The 14,952-nt window shown below is 38.8% G+C and overlaps 1 protein-coding gene across 2 annotated transcripts in view; it reads left to right on the forward strand.

The window, feature by feature from the left end:
• sema3g (semaphorin 3G) overlaps positions 1-14,952 on the forward strand; it is a 67,276-nt gene that overhangs the window by 36,856 nt on the left and 15,468 nt on the right. For both annotated transcript variants that reach the window (XM_085258973.1, XM_085258972.1), the window contains exons 5-10: positions 6,603-6,693; positions 8,683-8,799; positions 8,987-9,129; positions 10,778-10,892; positions 11,022-11,091; positions 11,214-11,358. In XM_085258973.1, the coding sequence (XP_085115099.1) occupies positions 6,603-6,693; positions 8,683-8,799; positions 8,987-9,129; positions 10,778-10,892; positions 11,022-11,091; positions 11,214-11,358 (681 nt within the window). The remainder of the gene's footprint in view (positions 1-6,602; positions 6,694-8,682; positions 8,800-8,986; positions 9,130-10,777; positions 10,893-11,021; positions 11,092-11,213; positions 11,359-14,952) is intronic.

The following is a 14,952-nucleotide window of genomic DNA, read 5'->3' on the forward strand; positions in this document are numbered from 1 at the left end:
CACTTGAACTCAGCACTTCTTAGTAAGCGGTTATGGGTTTTTTTTCCTGCAGGAATGATTCAGATAGCCAGTTACGAAACTACAGGGACTGTAGGTGTCATTTTTTTTGTTAAAGTGCATTGAATCATCTGTTGCTATCCAGTTTAAGATGATGAAGGTGGTGCACCTGTCTTTGCAATCATTGCTCCTTCTGTTTTATTTGCCCCACGGGATGCACTTTGTGATAGGATAGTTGTGTTTGCACACGTATGTGTGTCTGCCCAGGTGTGTATTTAATGAGCGGAACAGCCTGCAACAGTCGTATGGATGTCAAAAAACAAATCACTTCTTCTCTCCTAAAATATATCATGACGCCAGCTGCTCTCCAGCTTGCGTGTCTGTCTAAAACCACCACTCAGACTACAAGTGTTTCCTGTCAGGTAGTCAGCGAGTCCGGCTGAATGGACAGCACCAAAGAGAGCCTGTCCATTTATATAACCAATTGTAAACTGGTGGAGAAAACACACCCATTTGAGTGCTTGACCTCTCCCAGGAACTGAGGCGGCAGGCTCTCAGTTCCTGGACTCTGGGTGGGATGACCTTTGACCTCATAGGTGTTTCATCTCAGTTAGGGGGCACATACATACTCTTTCTATCGCTCCAGTGGCACCCCATTCTCTCCCCCTTCTCTTTTTCTTGGTGCCACTTTGTTGCCTGACTGTCAACAATGTTTTACGCAAAAATTTCAACATGTTGTGAGAAAATATTTGATTCATTTTACAACAGCTGGCTCTCAGTGGAATAAAATGCACTGTCAGACAGTGTTTTGACTAAATCTATTAGTATTGGACATGCTGTTATTGCCTTTTGGTGTTAGCCAAGCCCAACTGTATTTCATACTTTTATTCAAAGATGAAAACAAAGAATTGGATTTGGAAACATTCTGGTCAACGATCCCACCAGTGTAACCTCATGATTGGCCGTGTCAGTAATGTTCATATTTCTTGGAGGTCAGGCGTGTCTTAGACAACATTTAAAAACCACTAAAAGCATTTTTAATGCTCATGTGCAATGAGATTAAGTTTCATCGGGCCATTCAAGAAGAACTCGTGTGTCGCGTTCCTTGCTTCAGAAAAATGACCCATGATTTAGTGAATTATCATCAGTTAAGAGCATCATAATCCCCATTAAATGAACCTCTAATTTTTGTCTCAGGTCTGTGTGTCTTTGTCTCCCCCTTCTCTCTCTCCCTTACTCCCCCACACTTAAAGACTAACATAAACTGAAGTCCCCCCCGGTGAGTGACACAGCTTGCCTGGGCAGCGTCATAGATGTGAAAATAAACCAACATGTTACAGTGACGACATAAAGATACAAGACCACACACACACACAGACACGGGCACACACTTATACGCACACATAGAAGCCATCAAAACAAATAACACCAGCTAAAACATAAATATGTGGACAGGGAGACAGAAACACAAGCAAACATTCAAACATAAAAAAGTTCAATGTATATGTGCAGATACAGGGAGTTAAAGCAAGCTTCATTGATCCTGAAGGTCCATTTTTCAGTTAAAGCTGACTTTTACTTAAGATTTGTGTTTTGTGGAGCTTAAAAAAATAAACTTGCTTAGTAAGGAATTTGCTAAATCATTTCCGCTCGCCATCATGGCCTAAAAAGAGTTATTTTTCATGTCCGTTGGGAAAAATAGTAAATGCCTGTCAGTGTAACAGCACTGCAAGTGAACTAAAAAGCTTGAAAGCATGATGAAAAATTGATTCCTTGTAAATCACCTGTTCTAGTCTTCTCATGTGTGTTGCCTTTGGATCAGACTCTTCACTAGAGCTCTTTAAGTGAAAGCTAAATTTACTGCCTGTGCTTTTTCTGCTCATTTTGCCCCATTTGTCTCATTTTAATTGGTAGTTTACATCAACTTTAACTGTAATAATTGCTATAATTGTAGGCAATAGCTCTCGTTCCGTCTATCCTTGTGTCTTTATTTTTTTTTTGCTTTATCTTCCCCGCTTGTCTTCTAATCTCCCTCCATTCTCAGACTGTTTCTCTTTGGCTGACGAATATTCAGTAATTTTCAAAAGCAAATAAAACCAGAAAAGATAAATTCGAAAACAGAAGAGGAATGAAAGGCAACAAAAGATGAAATGGGAGAGTGTGATTCCCATGCTTACTTCCCCCAGAGGGAGAGTTGAATAGTGAGAGAGGAAGCCCAGTCATTATTTGACTGGACAGAGGGGACATAGCCAAGTACAACATGGTGTCACATGAGGTCTGCTAGTTGTCCAAGATGTTTGAAGCGAGACCAAACACTTTTAGACGTTAAGTGTTTTATACAGCTCCGTGTCGCAAAATTTTATCTGATGTTAAATAATAAACCCCGGACAAGTCAAATAAACTTGATGATTCAATGTCCAGGACAGATGATTTTATGTTTTAATGTGGCGTCACTTCTTCAAAACATTTATAACAATCAAGGACAAAATGGGATTTTTTTTTCCTTTGTTTATCTTAATGGGACAGATGATCTAATTCAAACTGAAAGTCAAATTTTTGTTCCTGTCTGTTATTTTTGCATGCAGCCTATTATTTTATTCTTAGGATTAGGATCAGAATGAAAAATCCCAAAGAGACACTATCCATTCATTTAACTGGTGGAGAAAACACACCCATTTGTGTCGTCAACCTGACAAAGAAAGGATTGTAAAAATATGGGAGGTTGAAGGCGTTCAGTCTGAAATGTCTTGTAAAAGTTAAATGATAAGTAACAGTGTAGATGCAGTCACCAACCTAGAAGTTGAATCAAAATTAAAATCCTCCAAAAGGTTTCAACAGCACACAAACACCGTGAATAGGTCCAGTTTAATCACTTTAAGTAGTGTTGAAGCCTGTGAGATGCTAATTGAGACACTTGTCAATGATTGCATCACAGAAAAATGTCACCCATTTCAGAGTCATTACAAAGGCAGAAACTCTCATAACCACTGAAGCCACAGAACAGAAGGAGCTAAGCGACCTGTGTATGCACTGGAAGATACAGAGATCTATACTATATGAAGAAATGACCAAATCCAGTAGTACAGACCTTTTGTTTAAGGCAGGCTGTAACGATCCTTTTTAATGCTGAAAGTTGGACATCTTAACATGTGAGTTTATGGGGGTTTTGGAGCCAGCCTCAAATGGCAAGTAGAGGAACTGCGCTTATTTCAACACTTCATTTTTCAGCTTCAGACGTTGCCCCTTGGTTGTAACCAGTAGTTGGTTTCACATTCCCAACAATAAGAGCAATAGAGTTGTTTTTACTAGACAAGTCGGGCCCTATATTTATGAATGCAACTTTGTCATTCATTGAATTCTGGTTTACTGTAGTTGCTGTCAGCAATGAAAACGCACATATCCATATTACTGCTAACATTACTCACAAAATATTAGCCCCCTAAGTGGTCAAACCACCAAAACAGCTGGAACAGAAAACACCTGGATATACTGCTAATAGCAAAGTTGTGTTCACTGTCTTGTGAATCCCAGCACCTCATTTATAAGAAGGTGGGTCAGTCTTTAACATTGAATCTGTAGTCTCTCTTTTAGTCCGCTGATTAAGGGTGAACATTGTTTTCAGTATTAGTTTTAATTTAAAGGTTAAATAATCCGCTGGATGGAGGTTAATGAATAAACTAAATAAATGAAGTTTTCCGCATGTTAAATTACACAAATGGAAGTGTGTGCCTGTGTCAGTAGTCACTTGTCTTGCTGGTCTTGTAGCGGGGGTCCGATGTGTTTTGCTTGGCACAGCTGTGTGTAAAGTGGCCTGGATGTTTCTCTCTCCCTGTATCACGGCACTTCTGTGTATTTGTTTTGGCAAAGTATGGGCAAAGTGACTCTGACAGTCTAATCAGCTGAACAGGCAGCTGCGCCATTCCTTTGGATCACAATGAGATAACACAGACGCACACATGCAAACACCCCGAAAGCCGCACCGACTCGTATTTGCTGCACAAGTGCACAGCGGAAAGACTGCATATAGAAATGCAAAACACACACGCACACTCAAACACACACACACACACACATATGTGCACACATGTGAGTGAAGAGGTGCCGAAAGGATAAGGATGACTAATGAATGAGCTAAACGACCTGTGCATGCATGAGAGGAGACGAAGAGCAGAAAGCAGCTGGAAATGAGAAAAAATGCAACACAGAAAGAGTCAAAGTGGTGGAGGAAAGGGTTTACTGTATGACATAATGAACTAATTAAACAATACATTTACACAAAAGGTTCTGCTCTTTTGCTATAAAGTTATTGACATATGAAAGTTTTTGAATAAAAATTGTCACGGTGTGGATAAAATCTGGTCAAAATGACAAATGAAGCCCTCATAAATCCCGCTTGTGTAGTACTGGAAGAATTAAAGAGTTCTATTCTCATACAGGGCAAGACATGAATCAGATTACTTTTAACTTCTCCTCGTAATCTAAAAAACTGATGAAGTGTGAATTCTGTGCATATGCCTGCCCTTCAACACCTTTAAAAGTCATTCAAACCAAAAATCTACATGTAGATTAAATGAAAAAGTTTGTGCATTAAATTTGAAGTGTGAAGAAATTTGACGTGTCCGTGATATTTGGCACTTATTACTGCCCGGGTGACACACTGTGTGTGGGCGTATTTGCTGTCCACTGTGTTTCTTACAGTATTTTTATCAAGCCTACTTCAATGTCATCATCTCCCCTGTGATCTCTGCTCAGTCAAAGCCTCGCCCACGTTGTAACAATGCTCCATTGTTTATTACAGGAACAAAGACTGAGACGGACAAAGTTCACTGTAAGGACACTTAAATCAGTAACATGCACTTGCATTAAACCAGAGGTCCTACTGCTGCTCTTGTCACCTTCTATTCCCCTTTTTTTCCCTGGAAGTTGACTGCATTTGGAATTGATCACATGCAGGCGTCTCTGGCAAACACAGACTGGTACACTGGTGTCACTGAAGTGGAAATTCAAAGACAGAAAAACACAAGGCCTTTTGTCCACAATGACCCTTTTTTAAGTGGACACATCACACAATCCAAAGATACAGTATGGCCAGTATTTGTCAGGTGAACTTTACAAAAGGGTAAAGGACAAAGAAGCCTTCTGTGTGAGGCTTTTTTAATTGCTTCCTTACTCCGCTCTGCCAGAGTAAGAAAAGTAGAATTTAAATGCAGTTTCACGTAAAATGGACGTCAGCGGGGAATGTGAATTTATGTTAACTTGGCAGGCAAGAACTGGATTATAAAACCTAAAATATATTCTTCACCTGGACGCACTGAAGGACGAACCTGTAAAATCATGTCTCCATCCATTTCTATTCAGCATACTCAAATTATACTGCCAGGTTGGGGGGGGGAAATCACTTTACCTGTGTTTAGCTTTAATTTTGACAAAAGCACAGAAAGGTAAGTGACAGCTATGTAAGTGTGGCTCATTTTCAGCATGTCATGAAACCCCCAAAATCCCATCAAACCCCAGGTCATTTGCATCAAATGTGCTCCATCAGATACCTTGGGGTGTTGTCACGGTGCACACACGATGCTTTGCTTCTGCCTTTTTGGAGACAGGCTTTGATTTTGACTGAATTAACAGACTTTTTAGCCAAACAAAACAAAGGTAAGCAGTAAATCTGTAGTGGGTCAGATAACAACTTGATTTCATCACAAAGTTCAGCCATTGTCCCAACATGCAATATAGAGTGATGTCACATTCATACTTCCTACATTTTTCCAGCACAGACTGTTTTTGGAGTGAGCGAAGGAGCTGATGTGGCTGCAGACTCTTGTCGCCTTGTTTCAGACTATTGTTGGTGGTGCTGAAAACAGCAGTTGCTGTGCAGCAAGATATGCTGCTGTTATGAAAATAAATGAAATAGGAAAGGTTTGAATGAACATGGTGTACGGTTCAGTCTATCATCTGGCCACAGACTCAAAAAACTGTTTATATTTACATGTCATGAATTTGGCTGTATATTTTTGCTTGTTTTTTCCCTGCAGAGTATGTGTTGACTGAGATTTATGATCTCAGGATTGAAGCACTTTTTTTTTATTGTTGACAAAGTTTGTATTTTAAGTCGATTTAATAAGTGTTTTACGGACTCCCCCCCCCCCCCCCCCCCCCCACACACACACACACACACACACACACACACACACTTATTACCCTCCTGGCTCTTCGAAATCCACAGCTCTAAGGAATAATCTGCACTGGGAACAGGGTGGGAAATTTCTCTGAACCCTGGCAACTGCTCTGATCCTGCATTTCCTCTTATCTCAGACAGCGCCGTCAGTCTCAGACAGTCGCCGGGTTCGCTGAAAGGACAAATAAATGTAACACCCGGTGAAACTAAAACCAGCCCATGGTCTCTTTTATTTGTGTCGACAATGGAACAGAGGGGAAGAACAATGGCCTTTCAGTTATTAAAAAATTAACCCTTTATACAAGATCCAATTTGCTCTGCTATGGAGACATACCTGCTGAGCTTTTCCTCAGAATCAGAAAAAATAAACACTGATACATTATATCAGCTATACTTAAGGAATTAAACACTGAGTGTCTTCCTTCCCCAGCACGTGTTCACAATGGACCCTCTAAATGTGGAAAATGGAAGAGGAAGAGTTCCACATGACCCCAGCTTCCCCTTCGCCAGCACCTTCAGTGGTATGTCCCGTATTGTTTGGCCTACATTTCTAAACAGCTTCCTGAGTGGTTTATGAAGCCATATGGCGAGGGCACCCGTTTAAGATTCATTAGATGTTTTGTCGTACAGCAATAACGCTGACATATTCCAAACATTTAAAACACAGACTGCTCTGGCACGTGTCAATTCCCCTTTTCCTTTTCCTGTTTACTGTCTGCCTCTCTGCTGTCAGAGTAAAGGTAAACATGCCAAAAAAGAGAGAGTAGGTTAAAGACCCAGTAGGGGGTGTTCTAGCCGTCATCATTTTCCGTCAAAGGGGTTGCACAACAAAATATCAATTTCATAAGCCTCTGTGGCACAGCTGTTAATTCATTTGCCGCATCTGACTATTTAACCCCCCACCCCCCGGACAAGGTTGAAAAGTTCTGGGTGTTTCTCTCTAAATGTCACGAGGTATTTACTGGGGCTTGTGAAATAACGCTGATTTATGCCAATGACACACAATCCCAGGATCCACTAAGGGTGGAAATATATATAGTGTGTGTGTGCACGTATACATCCCTTTCTGGCTCCACAGCTGGGCGCTTTCAGCATCAGAATTCATCCCTCAGTGCACTGTAATTGGCAGGAAGACCGCAAATTAGAGCCAAATAGTAGTTTGGACATCTGCAGTGATACTGCAGCGGTCACATGCATACAGAAAAAGAGACACAAAAGCATTTGTCATAGAAATAGTAACAGATAAAGACGAAAGCATACTGTACATGCTGGTAGAGGCTCATAATTTGTTAAAGGTTTAGGATTCATCATCAATTTGAATGGTAAAATCTAAAAAATGCAGTCAGCAAATCTCCAGCTCCACTCTGGGTCAGCAAGGATGTGTTTGATGACAGACTGAATTCAGACTCTTGTTACGGGACTGAATTTGACTTTCAGTTTGTCTGCTGGCCTCAGTGATCATTAGTGGTCAAAACCACAAGGTTTTGTTATGCATGTTTTCTTCTTCGCCTTAAAGCTTCTTCTTTTGTGTCCCTAAAGCCATAACCAAATACTGAAAGAAAGAAACAACAAATACACATACAGAGCTTCGACCGACACTCTGCAGCCCTGGATGAGAAAGATAAAGAGAAACAGAGACGCTGAGAATGAAACAATAAAAACCTGATGAAAATCCTCTTCATCAGTTATCAACTCAATGATCTCTCCTCCTCAGTTTTAGGATCTTTTCCCAACATGCGCAAACCTCAATTCCCCACGACCTGTCAGCAAGCATTATGTTGTCCGTGTGTTTATATTTGCACGTTTAATTATGTCTTACCACATAGGTTTGACTGCATGGGTGTCTCACTGTACGGTAAAGAAGTATCTGTGCATTTCTAATACCATTATCATGGCCAAATAAAATAAGAAGAATTAATTTTCACTTTCCACAAGGTCACATGAGAACAGTCTGTCACCAGATTGAGTTTCTACACCAGCTGGGAAAAATTAAAAACAGTTGTGTTTTTGAAAACAACCCAGCTTCACTATGAAAAACTCACTCTTATAATTCTTCATTATGTGATAGTTGCAGTGGGTTGTTTTATAGGCATTTGGGGTCGCTGTCTTGTCTTGTGACCAATAACCTCCAACAGCTGAGGATTTCCCAAAATATATTGTGAAAAATGTGCTGGAAGAGGGATTTTGTTATTTATCTCCATTTGCAAGAATTTTCAGAGTGGCTGAAAGTTAAAGTTGGTCCACTACTGATGGTCTCAGTGGAGGATGCTTAAGTTTCAAATTACACTCCCTGTGTGTTCTGTGTTGGGTTTGTTCATTTTCTTCTTTCCTGTCCTGCATCTATGTTCTTCATTTAACTAAACCTCAAACTCACCCATTATTTTTGGCTGCCTTTCCTTTTTTATTTACTAATTACCCTCTTTTTACATTCTTGCAACCATTTTCTGTAAACTCTCCTCTTCTCATCATCTTTTTCCCCCTTCTTTTAAACATTTCCTGTCTCTCTGTAGGTGGGGAGCTGTATACAGGACTGACAGCAGATTTCCTGGGAAGAGACTCTGTGATATTCAGAAGTATGGGTGGTCGCTCCACAATGAGGACAGAGACTGACCAGAAACTCCTTCATGGTAATGTTTCACTCTTTCCCGAGCGTTTCTACAATACAAGACAATGTTAAGTCAACAAGAAGTACAAACAAACAACAGCAAGTCTGTTAGAAATATGCAAAATTTTACTATAAAGATGCTGAAATAAAGATCAAAGTGATTTACTCATACTCCCACATGCGACTCTTTTCCATCTTCAACCTTGCAGATCCCAAGTTCATTGCAGCCCACCTCATCCCGGATAATGATGACAGAGACAATGATAAGGTGTATTTCTTCTTCACTGAGAAGGCCACAGAGGCTGGAGAAACAGAGGGGGCCATACACACACGAGTTGGACGAGTGTGTGCGGTAAGATGCTCCATAATGCTTTTTATATTTGATGTAAATCTTTCCTTTAAGGTTTAGAATTTAAATTGTAAAAGCCACATCAATTGAGCTCGTTGTGCACAGACCCAGGCTTTTCACTATGTGTGTGTTTATTATTAATCTCTGTCTCTCTTCCACGGTGGGTTTTTGCCCTATCTTCCTCCCCTCACCCTTAACCGGTTGTGGCAGATGGCCGCCACACCTTCAGCCTGGCTTTGCTGGAGGTTTCTTCCTGCTAACAGGGAGTTTTTCCTTCCCACTGTCATCAAGTGCTTGCTCATAGCGGGGACATTTAAATGTTGGGGTTTTCTATTGGTTATTATTGTACCTTAAAATATAAAGTGCTTTGTTGATGATATTTTAAGATATCTACAACTACACAAGAAACTGCATTATTAGAGGATTGAGCATTGATAAAATACATATAGCATCATGCATGTCACATCATAATGCCACAGAAAGACAGAGAAACAAAGTTTCATTAACTCAGGAGATCCACAAAAACTGATACTTACATATGCTGAAACACTGAAAGATGGTTTGTTGATAGCTGTGGATGAGAGAAGCCAGATGTTCAGGTGAGCTAGACATGCACTTCCTCGAGGCCATTCAAATATCCTGTCCCCGGAATGAGACATCTGTAGGGATATTTCACTTGAAGATGAGATTGCAAAGGAGCACCAGATGAGTCACGAAAGGTCTCATATTTTGAGTCATTGATAAGCTACAGAAACACTGAGCTAGATACTGTACAGCAAAAAGTTTGACTCAAGGGACTTTCTGAGTGTATGGCCACATACAGATGTCTGCAGAATTAATTTTCCAGGACAGAAGGTAATGGTTTTATGGGTTTATCCTCCTATTATGTCAGTCATAAACTACCTTGTGGAAAAGACAAATTTCTTTTGGGGCGATCAAATATTTACTTTCCCCAAGGTTGATCGTGAAATTTAGAAGTATATGAAATGTTTCTCCTTCCAAAATGCACACAGCTGTCAGATTTCCCAACAATGATCTCCATCTGCCCTACACGCTCCGTAACATTCTTTCACGCAATGATTTGCCTTATAAACCCATGTCTGTACTGTAACAGCACACGCAAATACAGGCATGCATAAAATATTACACACAAATACACACAAGCACAAAAACACGCACACAGCTGCTGGGGTTTCCATTGATTTTGATAGACTGTGTCAGTAAAGTTTGGATAAACCACTCAGGCAAAAACCCACTTAAACTTTCACCATCTAACTTTCTTTCTCCTTGTGTTCACCTTTTTCCATCTTTATTTTTTTCTTCCTCATACAAGTAGTATTTCCTTGTCAGGCCTCCAATTCTTTCCAAGACAAATGTCATCCACACTCCTATACTGATTTTTGCCAAAAAGCTTTTTACCAAAGCTGATCACCATTATACGCATTCACACATACACATAAACTGAAGAACTATGAGTAGATCTCTTGCTTGAAAATCCTTATTCGACGCTGAAGCTGAAACTCAGCACTTTCATCATCTTTCACTTCACATCCAGTGAGGTGGTGTAAAGAGCCAAAACAATGAATGATTTGTGTTTGGAAATAAATACGCAGCTGTGCTTTATAGATTGATTTTCTGTATCTTGAGCCAGAATGATGTCGGCGGTCAAAGAGTGCTGGTCAATAAGTGGAGCACCTTTATCAAAGCCAGACTTGTCTGTTCTGTACCAGGACCTCATGGAATCGATACTCACTTCAACCAACTTGGTGAGACACATTAAAGCACACACGCACACATAAGAATTTTCATATGATCCTGCACTTGGTTACAGTGTATCATATCTGCACATATTTATACTCCCACGCACACACTGACACTGTCTTTTGATAAAACAGAGGATGTTTTCCTGATGAGGACCAAGGATGAAAGGAACCCAGATGTCTATGCAATTTTTAGCACCATCAGGTAAACACGCATAGAGCTCAGCTTTAAAAATAATGTGCACTCAACATCTGTACGACTCAGTAACATGATTTTTGGATATGTTATATCCCAACACTGTACATTTTACATTCTCTTCTTTACAGTAATGTATTCCAGGGCTTTGCTGTGTGTGTTTACCGCATGACTGATATCAGAGAAGTTTTCAACGGACCTTTTGCACATAAAGAAGGTCCTGACTACCAATGGGGTGCTTATGAAGGCAGGGTTCCTTATCCAAGACCAGGCGTGGTGAGTGATTGCAATCCAAATGTATCATTTTTAACTTTTTTTTTTTTTTTTTGCCTGTCCCGTTTGGCTCTTTTGCCATCAGAATTGTTGTCTAAAGGCAAAGAAAGATGCCCACCGGATTTACTTTACCAAATTGACCATCCCAGCCTTGCCGTAATGGTCCATTTGATTCACCTTTTATTGTTCATTTTATTTTCATTTACTGAATACGGGACATTTTTAACTTTAAAGTTACTTGAGCATTGTTGCTGCCCAGCATTAACCATCCCAGTGACCCTGCTGTGCTTCCCAAAAACATAATACATGTTATTGATGCCAACATTATGAGCAAACACTCATAACTTCTAATGAAATTCAGAATCTGTCTCTATAATCTGCATAACTAGTGTTGGCAAACCAACTGCAAAGACTTTCTGAATGCAGACACCTCACTTAATTGTTATTGTCAGGTGTGCTTAGGTCTTCATTTTGGTTTTTTTTTTAGAATCACCCATTCTTAATGTTGTTATTCACACTGAGTGCATAATTTCAATGGCCGAATTTGCGAACCAAGAAAGATTTTTCTGATTTTTCATATCCAAATAAACAGATCAGACAACTCAGACCACTGCATTTGGCAGCAAGCTATTAAATATACAAATATTAAAATCATAGTATTTTACCCCATCCAGGTCAATTAGTTTGGGTCAAATGAGTCAATGACTCCTCTGCCTCCTCAGATGACATCCCATCTCTGCCAGCAACAGTTCAAACTGCCCCAATAACACTTCAGTCGTGATACACCTTCAACTCTGAGATCAAACCTTAAAATTTCCCCTGTTGCTGACTTCTTGTGAGAATTGGATGAAGCCATGAATGGATTAACGTACATCCATTCATGGCTTATATATATATATATGTATATATATATATATGTATGTATGTATGTATGTATGTATATATATATATATATATATATATATATATATATATATATATATGTATATATATATATATATATGTATATATGTATGTATGTATGTATGTATGTATGTATATATATATGTATGTATGTATGTATGTATGTATATATATATGTATGTATGTATATATATATGTATGTATGTATGTATGTATGTATATATATATGTATGTATGTATGTATGTATATATATGTATATATGTATATATATGTATATATACATATATATATATGTATATATATGTATATGTATATGTATATATATGTATATGTATACATATATATATATAAAAACTTTATATATAAACTTTACTAGTAATAGTAAAACTTGACTGTTGGTTAACTGACTTAACTGAAGCTTACTCATAACATTTGCAAATTACCTCCCGTACAGTAGCTGAAACATATCTGATTGTGGTTTGACACTTCAATTTTTTCTTTCATTACTTATTTAGCAAAAAAAAAAGAAAAAGGACTGCAATGGTGTGTATATATGTAATAACAGTTGCTCGGCTCCTGTGTGTACTGAATCCGAGGGGAAAGAGGAGCTATCACAACATTAAGAATGGGGTGTAGAAAGTTTCCGTGTCAGTAAACTAAACTACTGTATACGGCAGTGCAGCTGTGATGACTGTACGCAGTGCAGACCCTTCTTCTGGTTAACATCCTGACACTCAGCAGAGCTCTGTCAAGTTCTCCCAGCCACATCGCTGTAACTCAGTGTTGTTATACACACAAACACATGTGTAGGCAGCATCATTACCATAGCGAATGGGAGAGTATGGAGGCAGGAGGAAAATGAATTATGTGAGAACAGAGCAGACACCTCTGTGGTTTCTCCGCACTGGCTCTTTGATTAACAGGAATGTCTTGGCCTTAATCTGCGAGTAAGAGAAGGAAAAAGGAAATAGAGAAGGAGAAAGAAAATGGTGATGGCTCAGGGCAGACCGGAGGAGGCACAGATGGTGGGAAGAGTGAGGTTGCTTTTTTTTTCTGGCTTGATATTTGGCTGCAGTTAAAATTGTTACCCTCTCCTCTTAAACTCAGTTACAATAACCTACATTGTTCTTTTTCACTTGCACCGACAGAACATTAAAGTCCTTTTTATTTCCATGGATTTTTCATTGAAACAGATTTAAGCCTCGTCCTACCCATCATCGTCTCTTAAGTCACCTGTCAAAACATAAAAGAATGGAAAATGGAAGTTAATTTCAGATTTAGTTGATTTATCTGCTCAAGATATTTATCTTGGATTGAGATGTTCCTGTGTTTAAACTTCACCAGAATTGTTTCCAGCAGACCAAATGACGGGGGGATCTTTTTTATTACAGTTTTGCTAAAGCTGTAGAGGTAATCCTACCAAGGCACAGATATGGAATTTGATAGATTTATTAACCTTATGTTTTCTGAAATTGTTTTTTTTTTTTTTTGCCATCTTTACTGAAATTTTCATCACGAAAGCCTCAGATTTGATCTTGAACTTTATCTTAATTCTTAATCTTTACAGAACAGTGAAGTCAGATGGGATGAACCATACTTTTTGGCATTAAAGTTATATTTGTAATGCTTTAAATCAGCCCATATCTGCCCACACCAACCTATCTAGTATGAAGTATTGTTTTTGTTTTTCTTTTACCTTCGAGGTCAAAAAGGGGTGAAAATGCAGGTGATTCATTAGGATTTAAACTTACAAAACATATGCTTGACACGTGAACATATACAGTAATAGTATAAATTAATAGGTGCCTGTCAAACATACATCATTTCCTTCTCATTATTTATTGTTGGGCTTTAAATGGAGACATAAGGCAGTTCAGCTGCAGCAGCAAAGTTTAGATAGGTCGAATATTAACTTGGGAACTTTTTCAGTTTAGGTTTTACTTGAAGTGCAAACAGATGAATGGAGACACATTAGTGAAGTTTCCTCTGCTGCACAAGCATTTAATGTTCAACGTGTAAGCTGAGCAGGTCGAAAACAGATGCATTTTAAGTACACTTATTTCTGTTCAGAAACCATGTTCAGGGTTACGTGTGAGGTCAATTTTACTGTACACAAATACCACCAATTGATTTTGCTCCATATTTGAAATTGTGCTTGGAAGGTATGCTAGAACAATTTACAACAATGTCATGCATTCATATTTAAAACTGTATGATAAACATTTGAAGTTAGTGAGTTATTATTATTCTCTTTGAAGGGTTTAGCTTATACATTCCACATCTTCTGGAATAAATTATAACCAGTGTGATTTGGAAAGCATACTCAGAAAAATTATGCATCGATAGTTTGTGCATATTTGAGGGTAACCTCCCTGCACAGCTCAAATCCCCCCTCTGAAACTGGATCTATGCCATTCCAGAGCTATTGTGTGGATCAGTTACTGTTGTGATAAGCAGTAGTAATTAAATTCCCTCCATATGGAAGTGCAGTCTGGAAAGACAATTACACGCAATACAATATAACAATACCATACCTTCCATTATAATGTGATCAAATACGAAACTGGACTCTCATGAATCTGTTACGTTTAAGTTCATTAATCTCTATTTAATTTCTCTCCATTTCTCAACCTCAGTTTAAGATTTTTTGGCAAAACCGTTACTACTGCAACCTTTTTTGTTCTTTAAATGTC

Source organism: Mchenga conophoros, linkage group LG20 (assembly GCF_057382185.1).
Source record: "Mchenga conophoros isolate Kocher_MC1m ecotype Shallow Benthic linkage group LG20, M_conophoros_male_GT1.1, whole genome shotgun sequence".
Lineage (NCBI taxonomy): Eukaryota > Metazoa > Chordata > Actinopteri > Cichliformes > Cichlidae > Mchenga > Mchenga conophoros.